Source organism: Oncorhynchus keta, chromosome 24 (genome assembly GCF_023373465.1).
Source record: "Oncorhynchus keta strain PuntledgeMale-10-30-2019 chromosome 24, Oket_V2, whole genome shotgun sequence".
NCBI lineage: Eukaryota > Metazoa > Chordata > Actinopteri > Salmoniformes > Salmonidae > Oncorhynchus > Oncorhynchus keta.
The window spans coordinates 34155376-34177829 of record NC_068444.1 but is presented as its reverse complement, the minus strand read 5'-3'; the positions used below and the strand labels follow the sequence as shown (position 1 = coordinate 34177829).

At 42.8% G+C, this 22454-nt stretch overlaps 1 protein-coding gene across 4 annotated transcripts in view; it reads left to right on the top strand.

The window, feature by feature from the left end:
• LOC118357425 (carbonic anhydrase-related protein 10) overlaps positions 1-22454 on the top strand; it is a 330735-nt gene that overhangs the window by 122321 nt on the left and 185960 nt on the right. For all 4 annotated transcript variants that reach the window (XM_035734508.2, XM_035734507.2, XM_035734506.2 and 1 more), the window contains exon 4: positions 19986-20128. In XM_035734508.2, coding sequence (XP_035590401.1) covers positions 19986-20128 — 143 coding nt within the window. The remainder of the gene's footprint in view (positions 1-19985; positions 20129-22454) is intronic.

Here is a 22454-nt window from a genome sequence, read left to right as displayed (position 1 = left end):
AAAAGATCAGCAACCTTCCCGCTAGCCATGATTGGCTGTGATAATGAGTGGGCTGGACATGCCGAGAGATGAGTTTTGATTGGTCTGCCATATAGAACGCTTCTGTCTATTTGAGCTGGTCAATATGTCTGGTTAATCCTGTCCAACACTTTTAAAGAAAATATGTATATGCGTAGTAAAACTGCATAAGTGTTGCTCTCCACTTTCTTGAGGACTGAGTTTTGAAATCAGTGGAATTCGAGTATGATAGCTAAGGAGATGGAGAAAAAACCTGTCTCCGGATTACATCTTCAAACTAAGGGCAACCATGGCATCCAACAGGAGGTACGCCCATTCATGATATCTACGGGTAAGATGTAGCTAGCTACATTTTCAGATATTACACATTTCTCATTTTGACAGAAAGTTGTTTCATTTCAAGTTAAAGTATACTGTTAGCTGACTGGCTCTGTAGCTAACGCTATGTGTCTGATGTTATTATTTGTATCTCAGAGCCATTTGCTTTTCTAGTTATAGCCTAATTTTAGCTAGCTAACATTGAACCTGGTTGGTTAGGTACCTGTAGATTCATGCAGGGTAATAACGTCATGAGTTGGAATTATGGTTAATTGTTTAGCTAGCTAGCTAGCTACATGTCCTAACAAAATACTCCACTATGCAAGTATCCATTTCAATAGAATGACACTGCAACAACTGTTGATAGACGTACTGTACTAGCTGGTAAATTCGCTCTGGCTATCTACTCCGATTTAGAACATGAGTAAGATAGTCTAGCTAGCTACATTTTCAGATATTACACATTTCTAATTTTTGTATTTTAATTTTAAGTTAAAATATACTGTTAGCTAGCTAGCTTACGCTAGCTGTCTGGCTCGCTAGTAGGCTGGACACATGACATTTTTAACAATATTTTTTCCTAAAAACTATTTCATTGCATTCGACGTGGAGCCCAGTTTCATAATATTACCATTTGTCCCAGCTACTTGCTGTAGTTCTGAAGTAATCACGAAAAAACATGCCTTATTTTGGCCGCATTTTTCACCCTGCCAGCTCCTATTAGCTCTATTGAGCACCGTGGCATCAACTCACCATTCAAACCTTCTATACCCAGCCTATTGTTCTACGTCACAATGCCTGCTTTGATATTGTTGGCAATGAGACCTGCCTATGTTGCTTGTAGTTAAAATGTAAACAACAACAAAAAATTACTCATGGAACTCTGAGGTCATCCCATTGTTTCCTATAGGCAAAAATAGGTATGTCTGTCTATTTTGCCAAATATCTCGCAATGTGTAAATTTAGATTTTTTTTCTCCAAATTGGACACCATTTTAATCATGAGAATCTCCTCTTTCTAATTATGTAGGGCTGGGCAGCTTACTCCGTTGTCATCAAACGTTAGCTCCAAAATACTGTTAGCCCTCCCCATTGTTTTCCTATGGAGAGGCATGTTGGTATATTTAGCAAAATATCTCGCAATGTGTATATTTAGATTTTTTCGAGTCGGTCACCATTTTAATCGGGATAATCTCCTCTTTCTAATTACATAAGGTTGGGCAGCATACTCTGCTGTCATCAATCGCTAGACCAGAAATAGTCAAAAGTTGCAATGTTTTCCCTACTTTCTAATTATGCAGACATAAGCACACTTGGAACCATCAATTGTCGGATGTTTACTTTCTACACAAGTTGTTATTTTTCAGTTTCGTTGAAAGAACAGATTGTAGTGGTAAAATAAAAAGGACTACATTTTTTTTGGTGCCATCTAGGCAAAATGGAATTCTAAGCGTCACTCCAGTCAGAAGAGGCTCTGCGAACGTTCCATTCATTTGCTATGGGCTCGCACTAGTGTTCCAGCTTAGCCAACATTCTTTTGCCATTCAACATTATTTTGCCAATTTTGACTTGTTCTATTGTCCAGCCTATCACAAGCTAGCGTTACATGTATGATCTTATTATTTGTATCTCAGAGTCGTTTGCTTGTCTGGTTATAGCCTAATGTTAGCTAGCTAACATTGAACCTGGTTGGGTAGCTACCTGCAGATTCATGAAGGGTAGTAACATCATGAGTTGGGATTGTGGTTCATTGTTTACCTAGCTAGCTAGCTACATGTTTTAACAAAAGACTACACTATGCACGTAACCATTTTGGATGTTCGTTAATTCAGTCTGGCCATACACTCCTATTTCAGAGCACTCTCGTCTGTGTGTCAGAGCGCAGAATAATGATGCATTTACGAATGCTCAACATCCGTTGAATATTGCAGGCGCCAGTAAACATCGTCAAAAAAAGCATAATTCAATTGTTGCCAGCAGCACAGTTACAGTCACCAACACTCTGGATAACATGACAACAGCCTAACCAGCTCTGCTAAGGTGAGTAAAATGGACAGAGTAGGGTGTTCTCTCATTTGTGTCTGGAAATAGCTAGCAAGGTTGTCAATGTTACCTTTCTAGCTTGGGTGCTTGACTGCCGTTGTGAGGTCAGAACATTCGCATCAACCCTACTCATCCGCCAGAGCGTCCAGTATGCGCTCTCGGAGCATTCAGAGCGCATACTGGACGCTCTGGCCGATGAGTAGGGTTGATGCGAATTTACTAACGGCCAATCTAACAGCACAGTTGCAGTTATCTGGATAACATAACAGCTTAACTAACTCTACTAGGGCGAGTACTGTTCAGTGAACTGTTTTCTCGCTTGTGTCTGGAAGTAGCTAGCAAGTTACTGCTGTTGTTCGTACAGAACGCTCGGATCACCTCTTAAATAGGTGGGTGGGGCTAAAGCTTAAGAGGGTATGAACAATGCTTAATAGGTGTAGGCAAAGAAGGGCTCTCCAGTAGTAGTACCAAAACAATTCACAGGTCATTTTCTCAAAGGTGAGTTTACAAGTTTAGCAACTTTCAAAGCAGAATGACTTTCCCATTGTTCCTCAAATGTAGTGTATGATATGCCATTTTGTAGCTCTGAGTCTCTACTTTTATCCAATGTAAAAAAACACCATTTCAAATTTTGCTACTTAAGACGAATTTGAGTCGGTCGGTCAAATTTATAAAACACAGACGAGACAGCTAGCACAGTCTGTGTCTAAAATGCTACTAGCGGTACATGGTAACGCAATGCTGTGCATGATGCTCCCGTCTTAGTAGGGTCTGCTCTGTTCTAACTTTGGGAGTTGAGTAAAGTAGTGTCTTATTGTGCCCGATGACCGATTTGTCGGACCAAACCTGAAATGTAAATAGCATGTGCTTGTTCTCAGAGAGGAAGAAGTTATATTTTGTGGGGGAGGGGGGGGGCTTGGTGTCTGTGTGTGACCAAAAAGACCAAAAAGACAAACACTCATAAAAATGGAAAAACATTTAAACCTCGATTCTTGTCCCCAGCCCTATGTGTCACGTTTTCATTTAAATTCTAAATGCCTTGACGCGTTTAAAAATTGTTACAGAAAAGTGTTTATTTAAGTGTTCAGATCCTAAACAATTAAATAAAGAAATTGAATGGACAGTCCTTTGCCCAGAGTCATTACAAGCTGTGTGCTGCTTCTCAGATCCGACACAGATGTAATTCTGAGTGTTGTGTCCATGCAAGTGTTGAATACAAATAGGCTTAATATTGTTGTTGATGCATGTCAGTGTTACTGCTAGGGCATTGAAAGTATTCAGCAAACAATTGACCGGATTGGGAAACACTGCCTTGGTCCAAGCTGCAGTGTGTGGGTGGGTGTGAGAGAACTGATGAGAGAGGTCTATGTGTTCCAGTCTTTCTGTCTTCCTATCAGTCTGAGTGGAGGATGCTGCTCTTATTTCCAGTGAAAAGGGTATACTTTAGGCTCTAATACCCACATCCCTTCATTAGGAGAGAAAGTGTGTGTGTGTGTGTGTGTGTGTGTGTGTGTGTGTGTGTGTGTGTGTGTGTGTGTGTGTGTGTGTGTGTGTGTGTGTGTGTGTGTGTGTGTGTGTGTGTGTGTGTGTGTGTGTGTGTGTGTGTGTGTGTGTGTGTAAATGTGATTGTCCAAAAAAGTCCCTTGATTCCCTCTCCAGTCTGTAACTCCATGTCACTAACTCTTCCCAATCACTGCCCACTGAAGTAGATAGAGGAGACAGACATTAGCTCTTATTAATATCTCTCCACTGAAGATTAGCCCTGAAAAAAATAGTACTGACCGCCATTGTGTGATACCATGTAAGTCCCTATTTCAGGACATGAAAAGAGAAGTCAGGGATTTTATATTACTGAAAGTTATCAGACTCTTAGCTCTTAACCAAGAGATTAGCATGGTTCATTATTTCTTTCTTCCTGGGGGAAAAAAAAACATTTTGGGAAATCCAGCTTCCTTTTTTAGGCCTATGCAGAGAATTGGAGGAAGGGAAAAAAAGAAACAATTGAATTATAGCGCTAAAAGCTGGCTTTAGCCCAAATCTTTATTCCGGGATTTTTTTCCAGAGGACCTGTATGTACACTACAAAAGTTTTAGAACACCTACTCATTCAAAGGTTTATCTTTATTTTCACTATTCTCTGCATTGTAGAATAATAGTGAAGACATCTAAACTATGAAATAACACATATGGAATCATGTAGTAACCAAAAAAGTGTAAAATAAATCAAAATATATTTTATATTTGAGAGTCAAATATTCTTCCAATAGCCACCCTTTGCCTTGATGACAGCTTTGCACATTTTTGGCATTCTCTCAACCAACTTCACCTGGAATGCGTTTCCAACACTTTTGAAGGAGTTCCCACATATGCTGAGCAGTTGATGGCTGCTTTTCCTTCACTCTGGGATCCGACTCATCCCAAACTATCTCAATTTGGTTGAGGTTGGGGGATTGTAGAGGCCAGGTCATCTGATGCAGCACTCCATCACTCTCCTTCTTGGTTAAATAGCCCTTACACAGCCTGGTGGTACAAGCACTTCACTACACTCGCAATAACATCTAATAACAATGCGTATGTGACCAATGCAGTTTGAGATTTGATGTGTTGGGTCGTTGTCCAATTGAAAAACAAATGATAGACCCACTTAGACCAAACCAGATGGGATGGCATATCGCTGCAGAATGCTGTGGTAGCCATGCCGGTTAAGTGTGCCTCGAATTCTAAATAAATCACAGACAGTGTCACCAGCAAAGCACCCTCACACCATAACACCTCCTCCTCCATGCTTTACGATGGGAAATACACATGCGGAAATCATCCGTTCACCCACACCGTGTCCAAATTGTAGACTTTTGGTTCCATGGCGGTTGGAACCAAAAGTCTACAATTTGGACTCAAGACCAAAGGACAAATTTCCCCCAGTCTAATGTCCATTGCTCGTGTTTCTTGGCCCAAGCAAATCTCAAATCTCGTAGTTTCTTTGCAGCAATTCGACCATGAAGGCCTGATTCACTGCAGTCTCCTCTGAACAGTTGATGTTGAGATGTGTCTGTTACTTGAAATCTGTGAAGCATTTATTTGGGCTGCCATTTCTGAGGCTGGTAACTCTAATGAACTTATCCTCTGCAGCAGAGGTCACGCTGGGTCTTCCATTCCTGTGGCGGTCCTCATGAGAGCCAGTTTAATCATAGCGCTTGATGGTTTTTGCGACTACACTTTCCCATATTGACTGACCTCCATGTCTTAAAGTAATGACGGACTGTCATTTCTATTTGCTTATTTGAGCTGTTCTTGCCATAATATGGACTTGTTATTTTACCAAATCTTCTGTATACCACCCCTACCTTATCACAACACAACTGATTGGCTCAAATGCATTAAAAATGAAATACCTTCCACAAATTCACTTATAAGAAGGCACACCTGTTAATTGAAATGCATTCCAGGTGACTAGCTCATGAAGCTCATGGTGACTAGCTCATGAAGCTGGTTGAGAGAATGCCACGTTTGTGCAAAGCAGTCATCAAGGCAAAGGGTGGCTATTTGAAGGATCTCAAATATATATATATTTTGGATTTGTTTAACACTTTTTTGGTTACTACATGTGTTATTTCATAGTTTACATGTCCCACTATTATTCTACAATGTAGAAAATAGTGAAAATAAAGAAAAACCCTTGAATGCGTAGGTGTTCTAAAACATTTGACCAGTAGTGTACGTACATTTGATTAGTATACAATTTCCAGATCTGTGTCAGTGGATGTGTGCACAGCCCTAGACCAGCATGACGCTGGGTAAAATAGATTATCCACACACACAATAAAGCCTACATGCTTGGACATGCTTGAACATGCTTTGGTAGACAGCAAGAGAGAAATAGCATGGTTAGAGAGGATTCTTCAGGCTAGAGGTCTGCATAGGACTGATTTCTTCGTCCTGCTCCGGACCTTTTCATACCACTCCCACTGGCTTTCTGTTCAACACCCACTCGTAAACCCAACCTCAGTCCCGCAATGATATTTTAGGCGTGAGCTATGTGACACAGCTAGCGTGCCAGCCATGGTACAAGCAATGTTTTTCCATATAGGCAATATCAAAATGTGCAAAAATAAATGAAGAGATAGGTATAATAATATGGGTCAGCAATGTTTTTATTCAATGCAGTAAACTTTAGCCTAATTATATTTAGGAAGTACATTTCCTTGAAAGATAACTTCCCTGTGCTTCTCTGCCCATGCGTTGTCTACTCTTATTTAATTGAGACCACAGGTGCACCTGATCTCGCACGTATGGCTACTGAACTTGAAGCAGCAACAATGATGAGAGAGGACACTTGCACTCTGACCGCCAGCTCCCGCCTGCTGCTTGAAAAATCTCTGTCGGGACCTACGGGTCCCACCAAGGTAGTAAAGCTGCTGTAAAATGGTGTGCTGCTATAGTACCGTGTTGGGCTGCAGTGACTGGAATTATCTATGGTTCTGAACAGTGTGGGGCTGTAAGGGAGTGGTGCTGTACAGCTTGGCGTTCCAGTGAGTGGAGCTGTGGGGCTATCCATGGTGGTGAGCAGTTTATTATCTAGGGACGGGTGAGTAGTTTTACCTGTCCCCCTATCACTCTCCTTCCCATGATGTATCTGTCACTGTGTGTGTGTGTGTGTGTGTGTGTGTGTGTGTGTGTGTGTGTGTGTGTGTGTGTGTGTGTGTGTGTGTGTGTGTGTGTGTGTGTGTGTGTGTGTGTGTGTGTGTGTGTGTGTGTGTGTGTGTGTGTGTGTGTGTGTGTGTGTGTGCGTGCGTGCATATGTGCGCGCGGTTGTGCGTGTGCGTGCGTATGTGCGCGTGGTTGTGTGTGTGCGTGCGTTGCTTATGTGCGCGTGGTTGTGTGTGTGCGTGCGTGCGTATGTGCACGTGGTTGTGGGTGTGCGTGCGTGCGTGCGTATGTGCGCGTGGTTGTGGGTGTGTGTGTGTGCATATGTGCACGTGGTTGAGTGTGTGTGCATGCGTATGTGCGCGTGGCTGCGTGTGTGCGTGTGTGCGCGTGTTTGTGTGTGTGCGTGCGTGGGTGCATGCATGAGTATGTGCGCGTGGTTGTGTGTGTGCGTGCGTTCGTTGCTTATGTGCACGTGGTTGTGTGTGTGCGTGCGTGCGTATGTGCACGTGGTTGTGGGTGTGTGTGTGTGCATATGTGCGCGTGCTTGTGTGAGTGCTTATGTGCGAGTGGTTGTGTGTGTGCGTGCGTATGTGCACGTGGTTGCGTGTGTGCGTGTGTGCGCGTGGTTGTGTGTGTGCGTGCGTGCGTATGTGCGAGTGGTTGTGTGCGTGCGTATGTGCGCGTGGGTGCGTGCGTATGTGCGCGTGGTTGTGTGTGTGCGCGTGCGTGCGTATGTGCGCGAGGTTGTGCGTGCGTGCGTCTGTGTGGTTGTGTGTGTGCATGTGTGCGTGCGTCTGTGTGGTTGTGTGTGTGCATGTGTGCGTATGTGCGCGTGGTTGCGTGTTTGTGCGTGCATGCGTGCGTATGTGCGCGTGGTTGTGTGTGTGCGTGCGTGCGTATGTGCGCGTGGTTGTGTGTGTGCGTGCGTATGTGCGCGTGGTTGTGTGTGTGCGCGTGGTTGTGTGTGTGCGTGCGTGCTTATGTGCGCGTGGTTGTGCGTGCGCGTGCGTATGTGCGCGTGGTTGTGTGTGTGCGAGCGTTGCTTATGTGCTCGTGCGTGTGTGCGTGCATGCGTGCGTATGTGCGTGTGGTTGTGTGTGTGTGCGTGCGTATGTGCGTGTGTACGTGCGTGCGTATGTGCGCGTGGTTGTGGGTGTGTGTGTGTGTGCATATGTGCGCGTGGTTGTGTGTGTGTGCGCGCGTGCGTATGTGCGCGTGGTTGCGTGTGTGCGCGTGGTTGTGTGTGTGCGTGCGTATGTGCGTGTGGTTGTGTGTGTGTGCGTGCGTATGTGCGTGTGGTTGTGTGTGTGTGCGTGCGTATGTGCGTGTGGTTGTGTGTGTGTGCGTGCGTATGTGCGTGTGGTTGTGTGTGTGCGTGTGTGTAAAAGTGATCCTCCAAAAAAAGTATCTTGATTTCCTCTCCTTTAACTCCATGTCACTAACTCCACCCAATCACTGCCCACTGAAGTAGATAGAGGAGACAGACATTAGCTCTTATTAATATCTCTCCACTGAAAATTAGCCCTGAAAAAAATAGTACTGACCGCCATTGTGTGATACCATGTAAGTCCCTATTTCAGGACATTAAAAGAGAAGTCAGGGATTTCTATTACCGAACCTTATCTGACTCTTAGCTCTTAGCCAAGAGATTAGCATGGTTTATTTTTTCTTTCTGCTTGGAATGTTTTTGGGGGGAGGAATCCAGCTTCCTGTTTTAGTCCAATGAAGAGAACTGGGAAAAAATACAAACTTGAATTACAGAGCTAAAAGCTGCCTTTAGCCCAAATCTTTTTTCCAGGCTTTTTCCCAGAAGACCTGTATGTACGTACATTTGACTTATAGACAATTTCAAGACCTGGGTCAGATCTGTGTCAGTGTATCTGTAGGTTATATTAACGTTCTATAGAGGTGGAGCTCAGCCATAGACCAGCATGACCCTGGGTAATAAAGACTACATGCTTGGACATGCTTGAACATGCTTTTGTAGACAGCAAGAGAGAAAGTGCATGTTTACGGAGGATTCATCAGGCCACCAAGGGAGGAAAGCTGCTGTGAATTGGTGTGCTGCTATAGTGTGGGGCTGCAGTGACTGGAGCTTTGAGTGGATCTGCCCATGGTTCTGACAAGCGTGGCGCTGTAGGAAATGGAGCTGCCCATGGTTCAGACCAATGTACGACCAGTGTGGCGCTGTAGGAAATGGAGCTGCCCATGGTTCTGACCAGTGTACGACCAGTGTGGGGCTGTACGAAATGGAGCTGTCCATGGTTCTGAAGAGTGTGGCGCTGTAGGGAGGGGTGCTTTCCATGGTGCTGAGCAGTGGTGCTGTGCAAGCCACAAACCCTGTGGTCCCAGGATCTCACTCCCTCAAAACGATAATATTTGTTATTGGGCCCCAGTGGCCCTTGTTGGCAACCGGCAAGTTAAATATGCAGACCCTGTGTGTGCATGTGTGTGAGTGCATGTGTGTTTGTGTGTGTGTGAGAGAGAATGTATGTGAGAGTGCCTGCGCACTTGCTTATGTCCCTGTGCATGTGCGTGTGTGTGTATCTCTCTACACTAGCCGCCAGGTTGTATATCCAGGTCCATTAACAACATGACAGGAGGGGTTAGCTTGATGGACATGTTTATTGTTCCTCTGACAAGCAAAGCTAATGAGCCCCACAGAGCAGTGCTATAGGCCGGCAGCATTACACTAGCATCAGAGGACGAGCACCAACATCACCTACTGTCACTGGCCATTTAGAGTAGGGCCACACACACACATGTGCACGTACACTCACACACACACACACACACACACACACACACACACACACACACACACACACACACACACACACACACACACACACACACACACACACACACACACACACACACACACACACACACACACACACACACAGCCCATCCCATGCTCTCCTTATTATGGAGGTGTTTAATACCTGAGGTATTTACCTTTGTCATGATGGCAGGCCAATGATTTACCGTCCCCTCCGCTTACCGTCAGCTAGTGGCGCCAGCGCTAGCTCCGTTAGCCATAATGATACAGCTGATACAAGCAGTCTATTGATGATCTGGACTAATGAGTGTGTGTGAAAGTAAAGGCACTGACTGGCTAATGGGTTAGCTGTCAGTGTACTGCCATCAGAGTACTGCTACTCATTCATGTCCTTCACTCCCCCTACATCCTCAGATGTTCCTTAAGAGTTCAATTTCTATTGAATATTGAATAAAGGTTGCCATAGCAAAATGCCTAGACGTGCTGTACAACATCAGATACATTTCAATTCATGTAGTGCTGCAAGAAGATCTCACAGTTTTACCGATTTGACTTCAGATTTGGACATTTAACTTCTTTGGGATAGGGGGTGGTATTTTGACAATTTTTTTTGACCATTTTTAATGTAACTGGGACCTTTTGGAGTGCCAACAGAAGGCATATATTGCATATATTGTATCGCTATTTCTGACTTTCGTGTCGCAACTCCCTGGTTGAAAATGAGTTGTTATGCATTTGTGTGCTGGGCGCTGTCCTTGCATAATCGCATGGTTTGCTTTCCCCTTAAATCCTTTTTGAAATCTGACATGGCGACTGGATTAACAACAAGTTAAGCTTTATTTTGATGTATTGCACTTGTGATTTCATGACAGTGTAATATTTATAGTAATTTAATTTGAATTTGGCACTCTACAATTTCACCGGAAGTTGTCGAAAAAGCTTCCCACTGATCAGCAAGAAGTTTTCTCCTAATGTCAAATTTTGTTGATCCAAACATAACATTTGTCAGTGTAGGTTTTTGGGTTAAAACATTCTTTCCGACCGGTTACGTTAAAAAGGTCCAACGTTGGCAAGGGGCATGGCATTGGGCGCAGTCAGCGTGGCTGAATTAAAATAAAATAGGAATTCGGCCTACATTTATTTATTTTTATAATTATTATTAATTTTTGCATTTTTAAGCCAATTCCCTGCAATTCTCAGAATTTTTCCATGGAGCCGAGTGTAACGGCGTTCGTCTGTTGAAAGAGAGTCGGACCAAAATGCAGCATGGTGGTTACTCATGTTCTATAATGAAAATTAACGATACATGAAATAACTTAATATGCAAAACAACAAACGAAACGTGAAAACCTATACAGCCTATCTTGTGACAACAAACACAGAGACAGGAACAATCACCCACAAACACACAGTGAAACCCAGGCTACCTAAATATGGTTCCCGATCCGAGACAACGAGAATCGCCTGACTCTGATTGAGAACCGCCTCAGCCATAGACTATGCTCGACAACCCTACTCAACCACAATCCCAATACCTACTAAACCCCAATACGAAAACACACCACAAAATAAACCCATGTCACACCCTGGCCTGACCAAATAAATAACGAAAACACAAAAACTAAGACCAAGGCGTGACACCGAGATACATTTTTGTAGCTTTATAGCTAATTTCCTGCAACTCTGCACATTTTGCCATGGAAGCTGAGAGAACATTTTGCATTTAAAAAAATATATATTTTCCTGCAATTCTATGGAGTTTGCCATGTGTTCTTTTGCTCAAATTTAATAACAAAATAAATACTGTTAAATCATTGTTTTTGGACTGTTCAATTCCCCTGACTGTTTAGCTTTTATTTTGGTGATTGTTAGTTCTCAATGATTATACTATTACATCATATGTAGGCCCATTGTCTTTTCTACATACTTTATATTTGATTTGAGTTGTTTTAGTTTATACTGAAAGCTTTTTTCCATCAATTTTTGGACGTAGACAGTTTGGATAAACAAATCCCTGAAGGGTTAATGTTTGAGAAAGGGTTAAAAAATGTTGCAAAAATGTAGGTACTTACCAGAAAAGTATCTTTGACTGTGTTTTAACTCGCTGTTTTCTGAGTCACCAGGTGACTGCACTGTTGACAGGATTTCAATATTGTATTCCTTCTGTGGCACCCGGTCAGGATTTGAACACGTCTCATTCTGTTCAGAACAGCAACGAACCCTCTCCGCAAAATGTCCTCCATCTTGTGAGCGGGATGGGGAGCAGAGAGAGGCAGTGTTTCAAGTGGAGAGCCAGAGGAATTTTGACTTTCCCTTTAATGCTACTCCCAGACACTTATTACCCTAACGGTTCTTGCATAATGGTTCTTTGCAGTTCAAAAAAGGGTTCTTTCTTCTTTTAGTTATAACTCAAATGTAATTAGGGGTGTTCCAGAGTTAGAACACCTAATTCAACATGTCAATTTAAACAATAACACCTATAGAATTTTAAAAATATAATATGGCTAACCAGAATAAAAAACTCTGAATGGTTCTTCGAAAGGATGTACAAAGAACCTTTGACATGAACGAAGGTTCTTTATAGAACCATTCTCCCTAAAAGGACTATAAATAACTATTCAAAAAAATTCTACAGAGCATAAAAAGGGTTGTAACCATAGCGTAAACACTTTTTTGGTGCTATATAGAACCTTAGAAAAGGGTTATTTATAGTACTAAACAGGTTCCATTTTGTACCATATGAGCATGATTCTTTATAGAACCTTCAAGAAAAGGTTCCATATAGCTCCAAAAAGGGATCCGCTATGCTGTTACGAACATGGAAGTGATTGCATGTCATGGCTGTAATGGGCTCAATGGAATACATTGTCTTTCCGTTGCATCAATAAGAACGGTAAAGCTTAGTCTGGCATTTAACTCATTTTCTCGACACTTACATCAACAGATAGAGAAGAAGGATAACATTATTTTGATGGGTGTTCATTTTTTGTGGAATTGAAAAAGGTTATCATTTAATACAGTTGAAATGAGATGCACTGAAATAACTAACTTCCAACAATGAACACTCGGATTATCGTGATATTATGTCTGATTCAACATACAATGTATAGTATGTACAGATATGTGTAATCTATAGCCAAGCATGTTGATTTTTAATCCCAGGATATCCTGCTATTGACAAACTTGAATTATGCAACAGAACATGACAACAACAGTAATTAATTAGGCAGTCCAGACAGCAACGGTGAGTGCAGGTAGGCCTAGACAGAGCAAGTTATTGGTGGTTGCAGCCCTGTTCCACCCCATTATGTTAATTTATTCATATTTGCAAAAATACACCCATATATTTATGCAAATTAGAAATCTATCATGTTCTTTATTTTTTAACACAAAACTATACCTGATACCATTAGAAAATGTATATATGCATTCCAAGAAAATAAAAAATAACAAATATTCTAAGAAAATAAAAGTTTAAATAAATACATTTGACACTAAATTGTAAACACGAATTCCCACCAAAATCCCTGAAATCCATTCATTATTTGTCCCTGCCAATTAAATGTTTTATCTGCTGTAATTCAGTAAATATCTGATGGATGTAAACAATTATACAAGTTTGGAGTATCTTCATCCATTATCCAACTGTTGCATTTAGTAGAATAAAAAATAAATACTTTTAACAATTTTGATGAACGTTGGCACTGTATAAATTATGTGTGTGTGGGCATAGTCTATGTGTATGTCTTTACTTACAGCACCATCCTCTAATGCACTCTCCTCCAGGCAGTGCTTTACTGGTTTATGTTGTCCATGGTAGAGGAGGGTCTAATTGTGTAGTGTCTCCTCTCTTCTCAGACCCCCGAGGCCCAGAGCTCTGGCCTGATCTCTACCCTCCTCATCCCCAAATAAAACCACCGGGACGGCCCAGAGTCAACGCATAACCCTGTTCCTTCCAGGGCAGCTGTCACCTTAATTAGCCTGCATACACAGCTGAGAAATTACACTAAGTGCATGTTATCTATTGGTGTAGATAGGTGGTGGTTTACAGGTGGGCTGATTGGTGATTAGCTGACTGAAGGAGGAAAGGAAGGAGGGAGAGGAGAGGAAGGAAGGAGGGAAAGTGAAAGGAAAGTATTGTATGGAAGGCAATGAAGAACGGAAGGATTATATGCCTCGCTATACGATTATGTGAGTTAATTATTGAATCAACTGTCATGAAATCCTATTATTCTCTCCATACCAAAATCACACATAAAGGATCAAAGTAAAAGCACAGGGTGAGTCCTTATAGAGCTATTGAATAATGAATGATAAAGCTCCTAAAGCTAACTTCTGAAGATAAGACCGCATTTACTTAGGTTATCCCTGGCCAAATATTCATTCCGTCGTGTTCAGTCGTCTGAAAAAGGTGAAGTTATCGACAGGTCCTAGAGAACTGGCCGACACATCCCCTCTCCCTCCACACATCACAGCACCTACAGTATGTTCCATCCAGCGGCTAAAGGCCAGCTCATAAATATCCCTGTCCTCTTTTACAGCTTGCCAATAAGAAATTAAAGTGAGGTTAATATGCGGCAACAGACGGCCTGATATATGGGAGGTAGGGGCTATAGGAAGGCAGCGAAGCCAGTGAAGGGTCCTGTTGGGCTATTGACACGGCTGCTTGTGCCTATGTTCAAGGGTGTCGGGTGTCCCCTGCCCTGGTAGCCACTTGCATGGATCAATGGATTGATCACGTACACTTACTCCACACATGGATTTCCTGTCATTTCTCGGGAAGGATTTAGCATCTGGAGCGTGGTTGCCGCCCACTTCCTCCCCTTCTCTCCCTCTCCCTCTCTCATCCTCCCTCTCTGAGTCTCACAGGAAAGACATTACTGCCAATTCAATAGTACCTTAAACAAGAGATGACTCTCCAACTCTCTAATGTATTTTCATTGTGTTGTTTTCCCCTCTTCCCCCTCCTGGCAATTTTGCAGGCTGGAGTAATTTGGTTTTGACAGCAGGGCTGGGTTGTAGTGTGTGTCTGTGTGTGTAGTATATTGGACAGCAGGTGGTTTCGTTGACTGGTGAAAGATGGCTGGGCTGCAGAGTGTGTAGTATATTGGACAGCAGGTGGTTTCGTTGACTGGTGAAAGATGGCTGGGCTGCAGAGTGTGTTGTATATTGGACAGCAGGTGGTTTCGTTGACTGGTGAAAGATGGCTGGGCTGCAGAGTGTGTAGTATATTGGACAGCAGGTGGTTTCGTTGACTGGTGAAAGATGGCTGGGCTGCAGAGTGTGTAGTATATTGGACAGCAGGTGGTTTCGTTGACTGGTGAAAGATGGCTGGGCTGCAGAGTGTGTAGTATATTGGACAGCAGGTGGTTTCGTTGACTGGTGAAAGATGGCTGGGCTGCAGAGTGTGTAGTGGAAATGCTCATATTTAATTCACATCGTGCTAAACCGCTCTTACAGACAAACTACAGAAGTCCCACTAAACACTGTCCAGCCCGAGTCCAAAGGGTGTTCAGTGAGTTGAGCAGGTGCAGGAGAAGCCGTTTCAGTGAACCACTCTGGGGTTGTACATGGGCTTTAGCTCAGCCAACGCTGCCAATGCTGTCTTGTCAGCCAACATTGTCTTGATTCACACATATGTCCTGGGTTTGATACTTGAACGCTCTTACGGGTATAGTTGTGCCTAGGGCTGTGGCGCTCATGGAACTTTGAATGACAGTTATTGGTCAGCCAAATGACCGTTATAATCGTTTAAATTGCAAAAACAACAACAAAAAATGGGGGTAGGGGGGTGTTACCTAGGGTGTTACCTAGGTAACCAAAGAACATATGCCATTTATACTCAAAGACTCGTTTGCACTTGTTTCAGCAATTAGCAACGCCGTTTCATCATGTAAAGAGTCCATGTAACCGCAGAAACGGACTCAACCACACAAATGCCCGGCCGTGCCTCTTCAGTCAGCTGTTTGTTCCACAAGCAAAACAAACCCCGGTTATGACGGTTATTTTATTTTCATGACGGTCTTCATCCATAATCGCCTGTTACACAACTATACTGTAATTGTGCCAGCCCTAGTTGTGCCACCATAAATAACATGTCAACCATCCACCACTCTCCTCTTTCCAAGTTTCTGAACATGACGCCAGTGACCAACAGCTGCTGTACTGTATGTTTGGAAACTTTCCAAGATACACATGGAAAGTGGATTATGCCTCAGAATTAACTTTTCACCATGAGTCATCAAAAATGTCAAATTCAGCACCACCTTTTTTCCAAAGACACGAGGAGAATCGTAGCCATGATGTATTGCTGCTCTACCAGACTTGATACTGAGCAATGTGAGTGGTCCCTCGAAGGCAGTGGTTACCAACCAATCGATTGTGATGGACTGGTCGATCTCCCAAGGCATTCGTGGTTGATCCCCAAACATTTCTGTAAAAAACCCAACGCCAAAGCCTTTTTTAAATTTTGCGCTGTTGCGGCAGGTGCACTTGATTCAGCAGCCCTTGTGCCCGGAAGCCAAGGTGTTCCCATTTTGAACTATTTCATGTGTCTGAGGGTAGAACTCCGCCTACACGGCAAGCCCAGACACTAAATCAAGTGCAGCTATAGGCCTACAGCTGGCCAATCAGATATCTCAGATCACTGTCTGCACAGTGTCCTCGAGCCGTTAACTCGAACGCACAGCAAAGTTGATACTGAGATTTTAAGTCTTGAACAACCATGACTAGAGAGAGACTCAACCAATACAGCAAAGAGCTGCTGTTTTTATGTGTAAGTTCATGTTTAAATTGTTATTCATCACTGTCAACACTTTGTCAACACATTTGTAACCCATAAAATGTGTGTTCTCCCTACTTCCACTCACGCTACAACCAGCACTGCAGCTGTAATGAATGAGTAGCAAAAGTGTTTCGATACGCTCGTGTTGTTATTATTAGAGCCTTGAGTCTTTTTTAATATCGGGGAAAATGTCACTTTCTCTAGTCATAGGAGTAATAACATGAATTGGTGTATGAGGCAGAAATAATGCAGTGCGACTTGAGTTTTGCCATCTGCTGGAAGACTGTGTTCTCTTTTCCTTAGAGGAGAGAAGGAAGGCAGCCTGCCCGCTGCACCCTCCCCTCAGACGGATCATCAGATGTCGGCCATCAGTCCAGCAAAAATAGAAAAGAAGCACTATTATGCTCACTTAGCTGTGCCTCATAAGTAATACAACATAATTGTCTATTACCAATGTGATCATATACCTAATAAAAAATATATAGAGTTGAAGTCGGAAGTTTACATACACTTAGGTTGGAGTCATTAAAACACATTTTTCAACCATTCCATACATTTCTTGTTAACAAACTAGTTTTGGCACAAATTACACAAATGACTTGTGTGCATGACACAAGTAATTTTTCCAACAATTTTTTACAGACAGATTATTTCACTCCACTCCGATCTCGGCAAACCATTTCTGTATGGACCCTGCTTTGTGCACGTGGACATTGTCATGCTGAAACAGGAAAAGGCCTTACCCAAACTTTTGCCACAACGTTGGAAGCACAGAATCGTCTAGAATATCATTGTATGCTGTAGCATTGAGATTTCCCTTCATTTCCCTAAGGGGCCTAGCCCGTGATTATGAAGAACTGCCCCAGACCATTATTCCTCCTCCACCAAACTTTACCGTTGGCACTATGCATTGAGGCAGGTACCGATGGCGGCAAGCTTTTCACCACTCCAGCTGACGTTTGGCATTGCGCATGGTGATCTTAGGCTGCTCGGCCATTGAAACCCATTTCATGAAGCTCCAGACGAACAGTTATTGTGCCGACGTTGATTCCGGAGTCAATTTGGAACTCAATACTCTGCAGTCCCCTTCTGTGAGCTTGTGTGAACTACCACTTCACGGCTGAGCCGTTGTTGCTCCTTGACATTTTCACTTCACAATAACAGGATTTACAATTGACCTTGGAAGTTCTAGCAGGGCAGAAACTTGACAAACTGATTTGTTGGAAAGGTGGCATCCTATGATGGTGCCATGTTGAAAGTCACTGAGCTCTTCCATACGGGCCCATGTTTCCCTATGGAGATTGCATGGCTGTGTGCTCGATTGTATACACCTGTCAGCAATGGGTGTGGCTGAATCCACTAAGTTGAAGGGGTGTCCACATACTTTTGTGGTGTATATGGGAATTTCCAATAGTGGAATTCACAGAGTAAAAATAATATTTCTACTGCCTTGTGGAGTTCCTTATGTGATTCTAAATGGAATCCTGGATGTGATTCTAAGCGGAAATGTGTTAATCCATGTGAAATGCTAGAAACGATGAAGACATTCTTCCCTCTGCACAGGATGTGAGTTCCTGCCGTCAGTGGCCAAGTCTTATATAAGACATCAGTGGGGAGAAAGAGAAAGAGATAGCGAGGGAGGGGGAGAGATGTAGAGAGAGGGACAGAGAGAGAGAGAGATTAATATAGAGATAGCACATTCCCTGTAGTGTTATCCTCTCACTGTGTCCTGCCAGTCTTACGGCAGTGCATAGAAGTGCTATCTGATGATGCTAGATTTTGCTAACTTTGTTCTGATTAAGCCTGGATGACGTAACTGCTCATATCCATTTGCTGCTTGGGGTTCTTCTGGGTGACCTACATACATCCTCAAAAAGTTCTACAGCTGCACCATTGAGAGCATCTTGGCTGGCTGCATCACTGCTTGCCTTGGTATGGCAACAGCATTGCCTTGGATCGCATGGCACTACAAAGGATGGTACAGACAGCCTAGTACATCACTGGGGCCGAACTCCCTGCCATCCAGGACCTCTATATCGGACGGTGTGAAAGGAAGGTCCGGACATTTTTGACAATGAGGACCTTTATCTACTTCCCCAAAGTCAGATGAACTCGTGGATACCGTTTTTATGTCTGCTTGCGGCATAATTGCTGAATAGTACTAGCGCAATAACTGGAAGTTTATGGGTATCTGAAAGCATGCTAGCAACTTCCAGTCTTTGTGTCAATGCTAGTTAGCAACTACCTCTAACTTCCTTCATACTGGACACAGAGAAATGGTATCCACAAGTTCATTTAACTCTGGCGAAGTTGCCAAAATCCCCAAATATCCCTTCAAAGACTCCAGCCACCCAAGAAATAGACTCTTCTCTCTGCTTCCGCATGGCAAGCGCTACCGGTGCATCAAGTCTGACACCAACAGGCTCCTGAACAGCTTCTATCCCCAAGCCATAAGACTGCTAAATAGCCAACAAACTGGCTCCGCAGACTATCTGAGTTGACCCTAGATTTTTTGCACGGACTCTATGCACACTCACAGGACTCTACATACAGGGTGCACACACACACACACACACACACACACACACACACACACACACACACACACACACACACACACACACACACACACACACACACACACACACACACACACACACACACACACACCACACACACACACACACACGCACACACACACACTTATCATACACAATATGCTCCTGCTACTCTGTTTATCATACATCATGATAGCTAGTCACCTTACCCCTATACTGCACATATCTATCTATACCACTCCAGTATCCCTCCACATTGTAAATATGGTATTGGAACTGACCCTGTATATAGCTTCTTCCTTTCTCGTGTTCTTCTTATTTCTTATTTGAATTTCTCATGTTTTTGTTTGATCTTATGTTATTTTCTGTCCTATATAGATATTGATTTCTGCATTGGGTTTAGAGCTTGCAAGAAAGGCATTTCACTGTACTTGTGCATGTGACATTAAAACTTGAAACTTGATAGTTCAAACACGACTGTGTGTGTGTGTGTGTGTGTGTTTGTTTGTGTGTGTTCGTTTGTGTTTGTGTGTTTTTTTTGTGTGTGTCTTTGTGTGTGTGTGTACTAACTTATCGTGTCCCTATTACATGTGTAATCTACGCTCTCCCATATGACCGATAATTTACTTCACATAGAGTAGCCCTAACAAAGGCACAACAAAACCCTCCTTAGCCGCTCTTATCTCTTTTGCAACACATGCTAACCGTTTTGTGTTGCACCTCTTTGTATTTCAATGCCATTGTTTAGTACACATGCTAACCACTTCTGCCCTATTGCATCGCCATCGTTAGCAACACATGCTAACCGTTTTGTCTCTACTTCTTTGTGTGTTGCAGTGCCGTCATTCTGGGGGCTAGTGAACTCAGCTTGGAACCTGTGCTCCGTGGGGAAGAGGCAGTCTCCCGTCAACATCGAGACAAGCCACATGATCTTTGACCCCTTCCTCACGCCCATCCGGCTCAACACAGGAGGACGCAAGGTAAACAAACACTCAACAATGGTACTCTCAGAGTGTGTACCAAATTGCACCCTCTTTCTATATTCCTATACAGTGTACTACTTTTGACCAGGGCCTGAGTCCGAAATGGCACCCTATTCCCTATATAGTGCACTGGTCAAACGTAGTGCTTTACATCCATAATAGGGTGCCTTTTCAGACCCAGCATTATTGTCTGGGGTGATGGATGTCCCTGCATTGTCGGTTCCTCACTGCTTTGTTTGGGAAGCCTCAAGTTTGTGGTACTATTGTGTGGTTCTATAATGCTGTTGTATGGTTTGTTAGGCAACCAGCCAGGTACAGATCTCTGATCAATGTTGCTGGCTTAAACGCTTCTCTTTTTTTTTCATCCCGGTGAACAAAGTCGGTTGTTTGTCACAGTTTCATTTTTTACATAGACAGATGGCATTGGATCAACTCTACATTGTCTGGATATTATTATAATACATATTGGTTCACACACGCAACACAAACGCAGTAATATGTTACTGGAAAAGAGACCTATACAGGACAAAATATATATTTTATATGAAATGCGTTGTGAGGGAGAACCACAAAACGACGTAAACACAAACACACATACACAGACACATGAATTAGCCACATAGATATATATTTTCTTAAATTTAATTTGATTTATTTCACCTTCATTTAACCAGGTCGCCCAGTTGAGAACAAGTTCTAATTTACAACTGCGACCTGGCCAAGATAAAGCAAAGCAGTGCGACAAAAACAACAACACATAGTTACACATAAACAAACGTACAGTCAATAACACAATACAGTAAGCTGCTCTGACAGCTGATGCTTAAAGTTAGAGAGGGAGATATAAGACTCCAGTGTCAGTGATTTTTGCAATTCGTTCCAGTCATTGGCAGCAGAGGACTGGAAGGAAAGGCGGCCAAAGTAAGTGTTGGCTTTTGGGATGACCAGTGAAATATACCTGCTGGAGTGCGTACTATGAGTGGGTGTTGCTATGGTGACCAGTGATCTGAGATGAGGCGGGGCTTTACCTAACAAAGACTTATAGATGACCTGGAGCCAGTGGGTTCGGCGATGAATATGTAGTGAGGGCTAGCCAACTAGAGCATACAGGTCGCAGTGGTGGGTAGTACATTTTTTTCCCTTCTTTTTTTTAACCTTTATTTAACTAGGCAAGTCAGTTAAGAACAAATTCTTATTTTCAATGATGGCCTAGGAACAGTGGGTTAACCTCTTGCTCCTACCTGGCACGCAGGCGTCCCATCTAGACATCTGGAAATGCAAATGCGCTACGCTAAATGCTAATAGCACTCGTTAAAACTCAAACGTTCATTAAAATACACATGCAGGGTATTGAATTAAAGCTACACTCATTGTGAATCCAGGCAACAAGTCAGATTTTTAAAATGCTTTTTGGCGAAAGCATGAGAAGCTATTATCTGATAGCATGTAACACCCCAAAAGACCCGCAGGGGACGTAAACAAAATAATTATCATAGTCGGCACTACACAAACCGCACAAATAAAATATAAAACATTCATTACCTTTGACCATCTTCTTTGTTGGCACTCCTAGATGTCCCATAATCACTATTGGGTATTTTTTTCGATTAAATCGGTCCATATATAGCCTAGATATCGATCTATGAAGACTGTGTGATCAACTAAAAAAAATAGCGTCTTATAACGTAACGTCATTTTTTTTAATTAAAAAAGTCGACGATAGTTTAGTTTAGTTTAGTTTATTTTATTTTATTTTTACAGGGACAGTGCACATTAATCAACGTTTCAGTAAAAGTGCCGGTTTTAGCCAGCCGGCTAATTTTCAACCGCAGTCCCTGGGCAGGTTATTAAAAACAATGACAATATAGACAATAGCACCATAGACATAGCAACATAGCAACATAGCAACATAGGACAAGCAAGACATAGCATACAGACAGAGCAACATAGAACAAAAAGCAGCAAGACAAAATTCATAAAAGCAACAAAGTGTTTCCATACCTCACAAGCTACAGACAACATGGAAAGCGGCAACACACAGCTAGGGACCATGTTCACAAATCTGATTGACCTTTAGCCATGTCTTCAAGCATTTTGTGAAAGTGTAATATGTGGTGCAGTTATGTGTGTCTGATGGCAGTGTATTCCAGACATGGGAAGCTCTCACAGAGAATGCAGATTTACTAAAGGTGCTTTTCCTTAGGGGAACTATACAGTCACCTCTCATGGCAGACCTTGTGGATCTGCTGCCATATGTCTGGGTTTTCTGTTTAACAAAAATATTGAGTGGAGGGGAGCCAGGCCATTAAGGATCTTGAATACA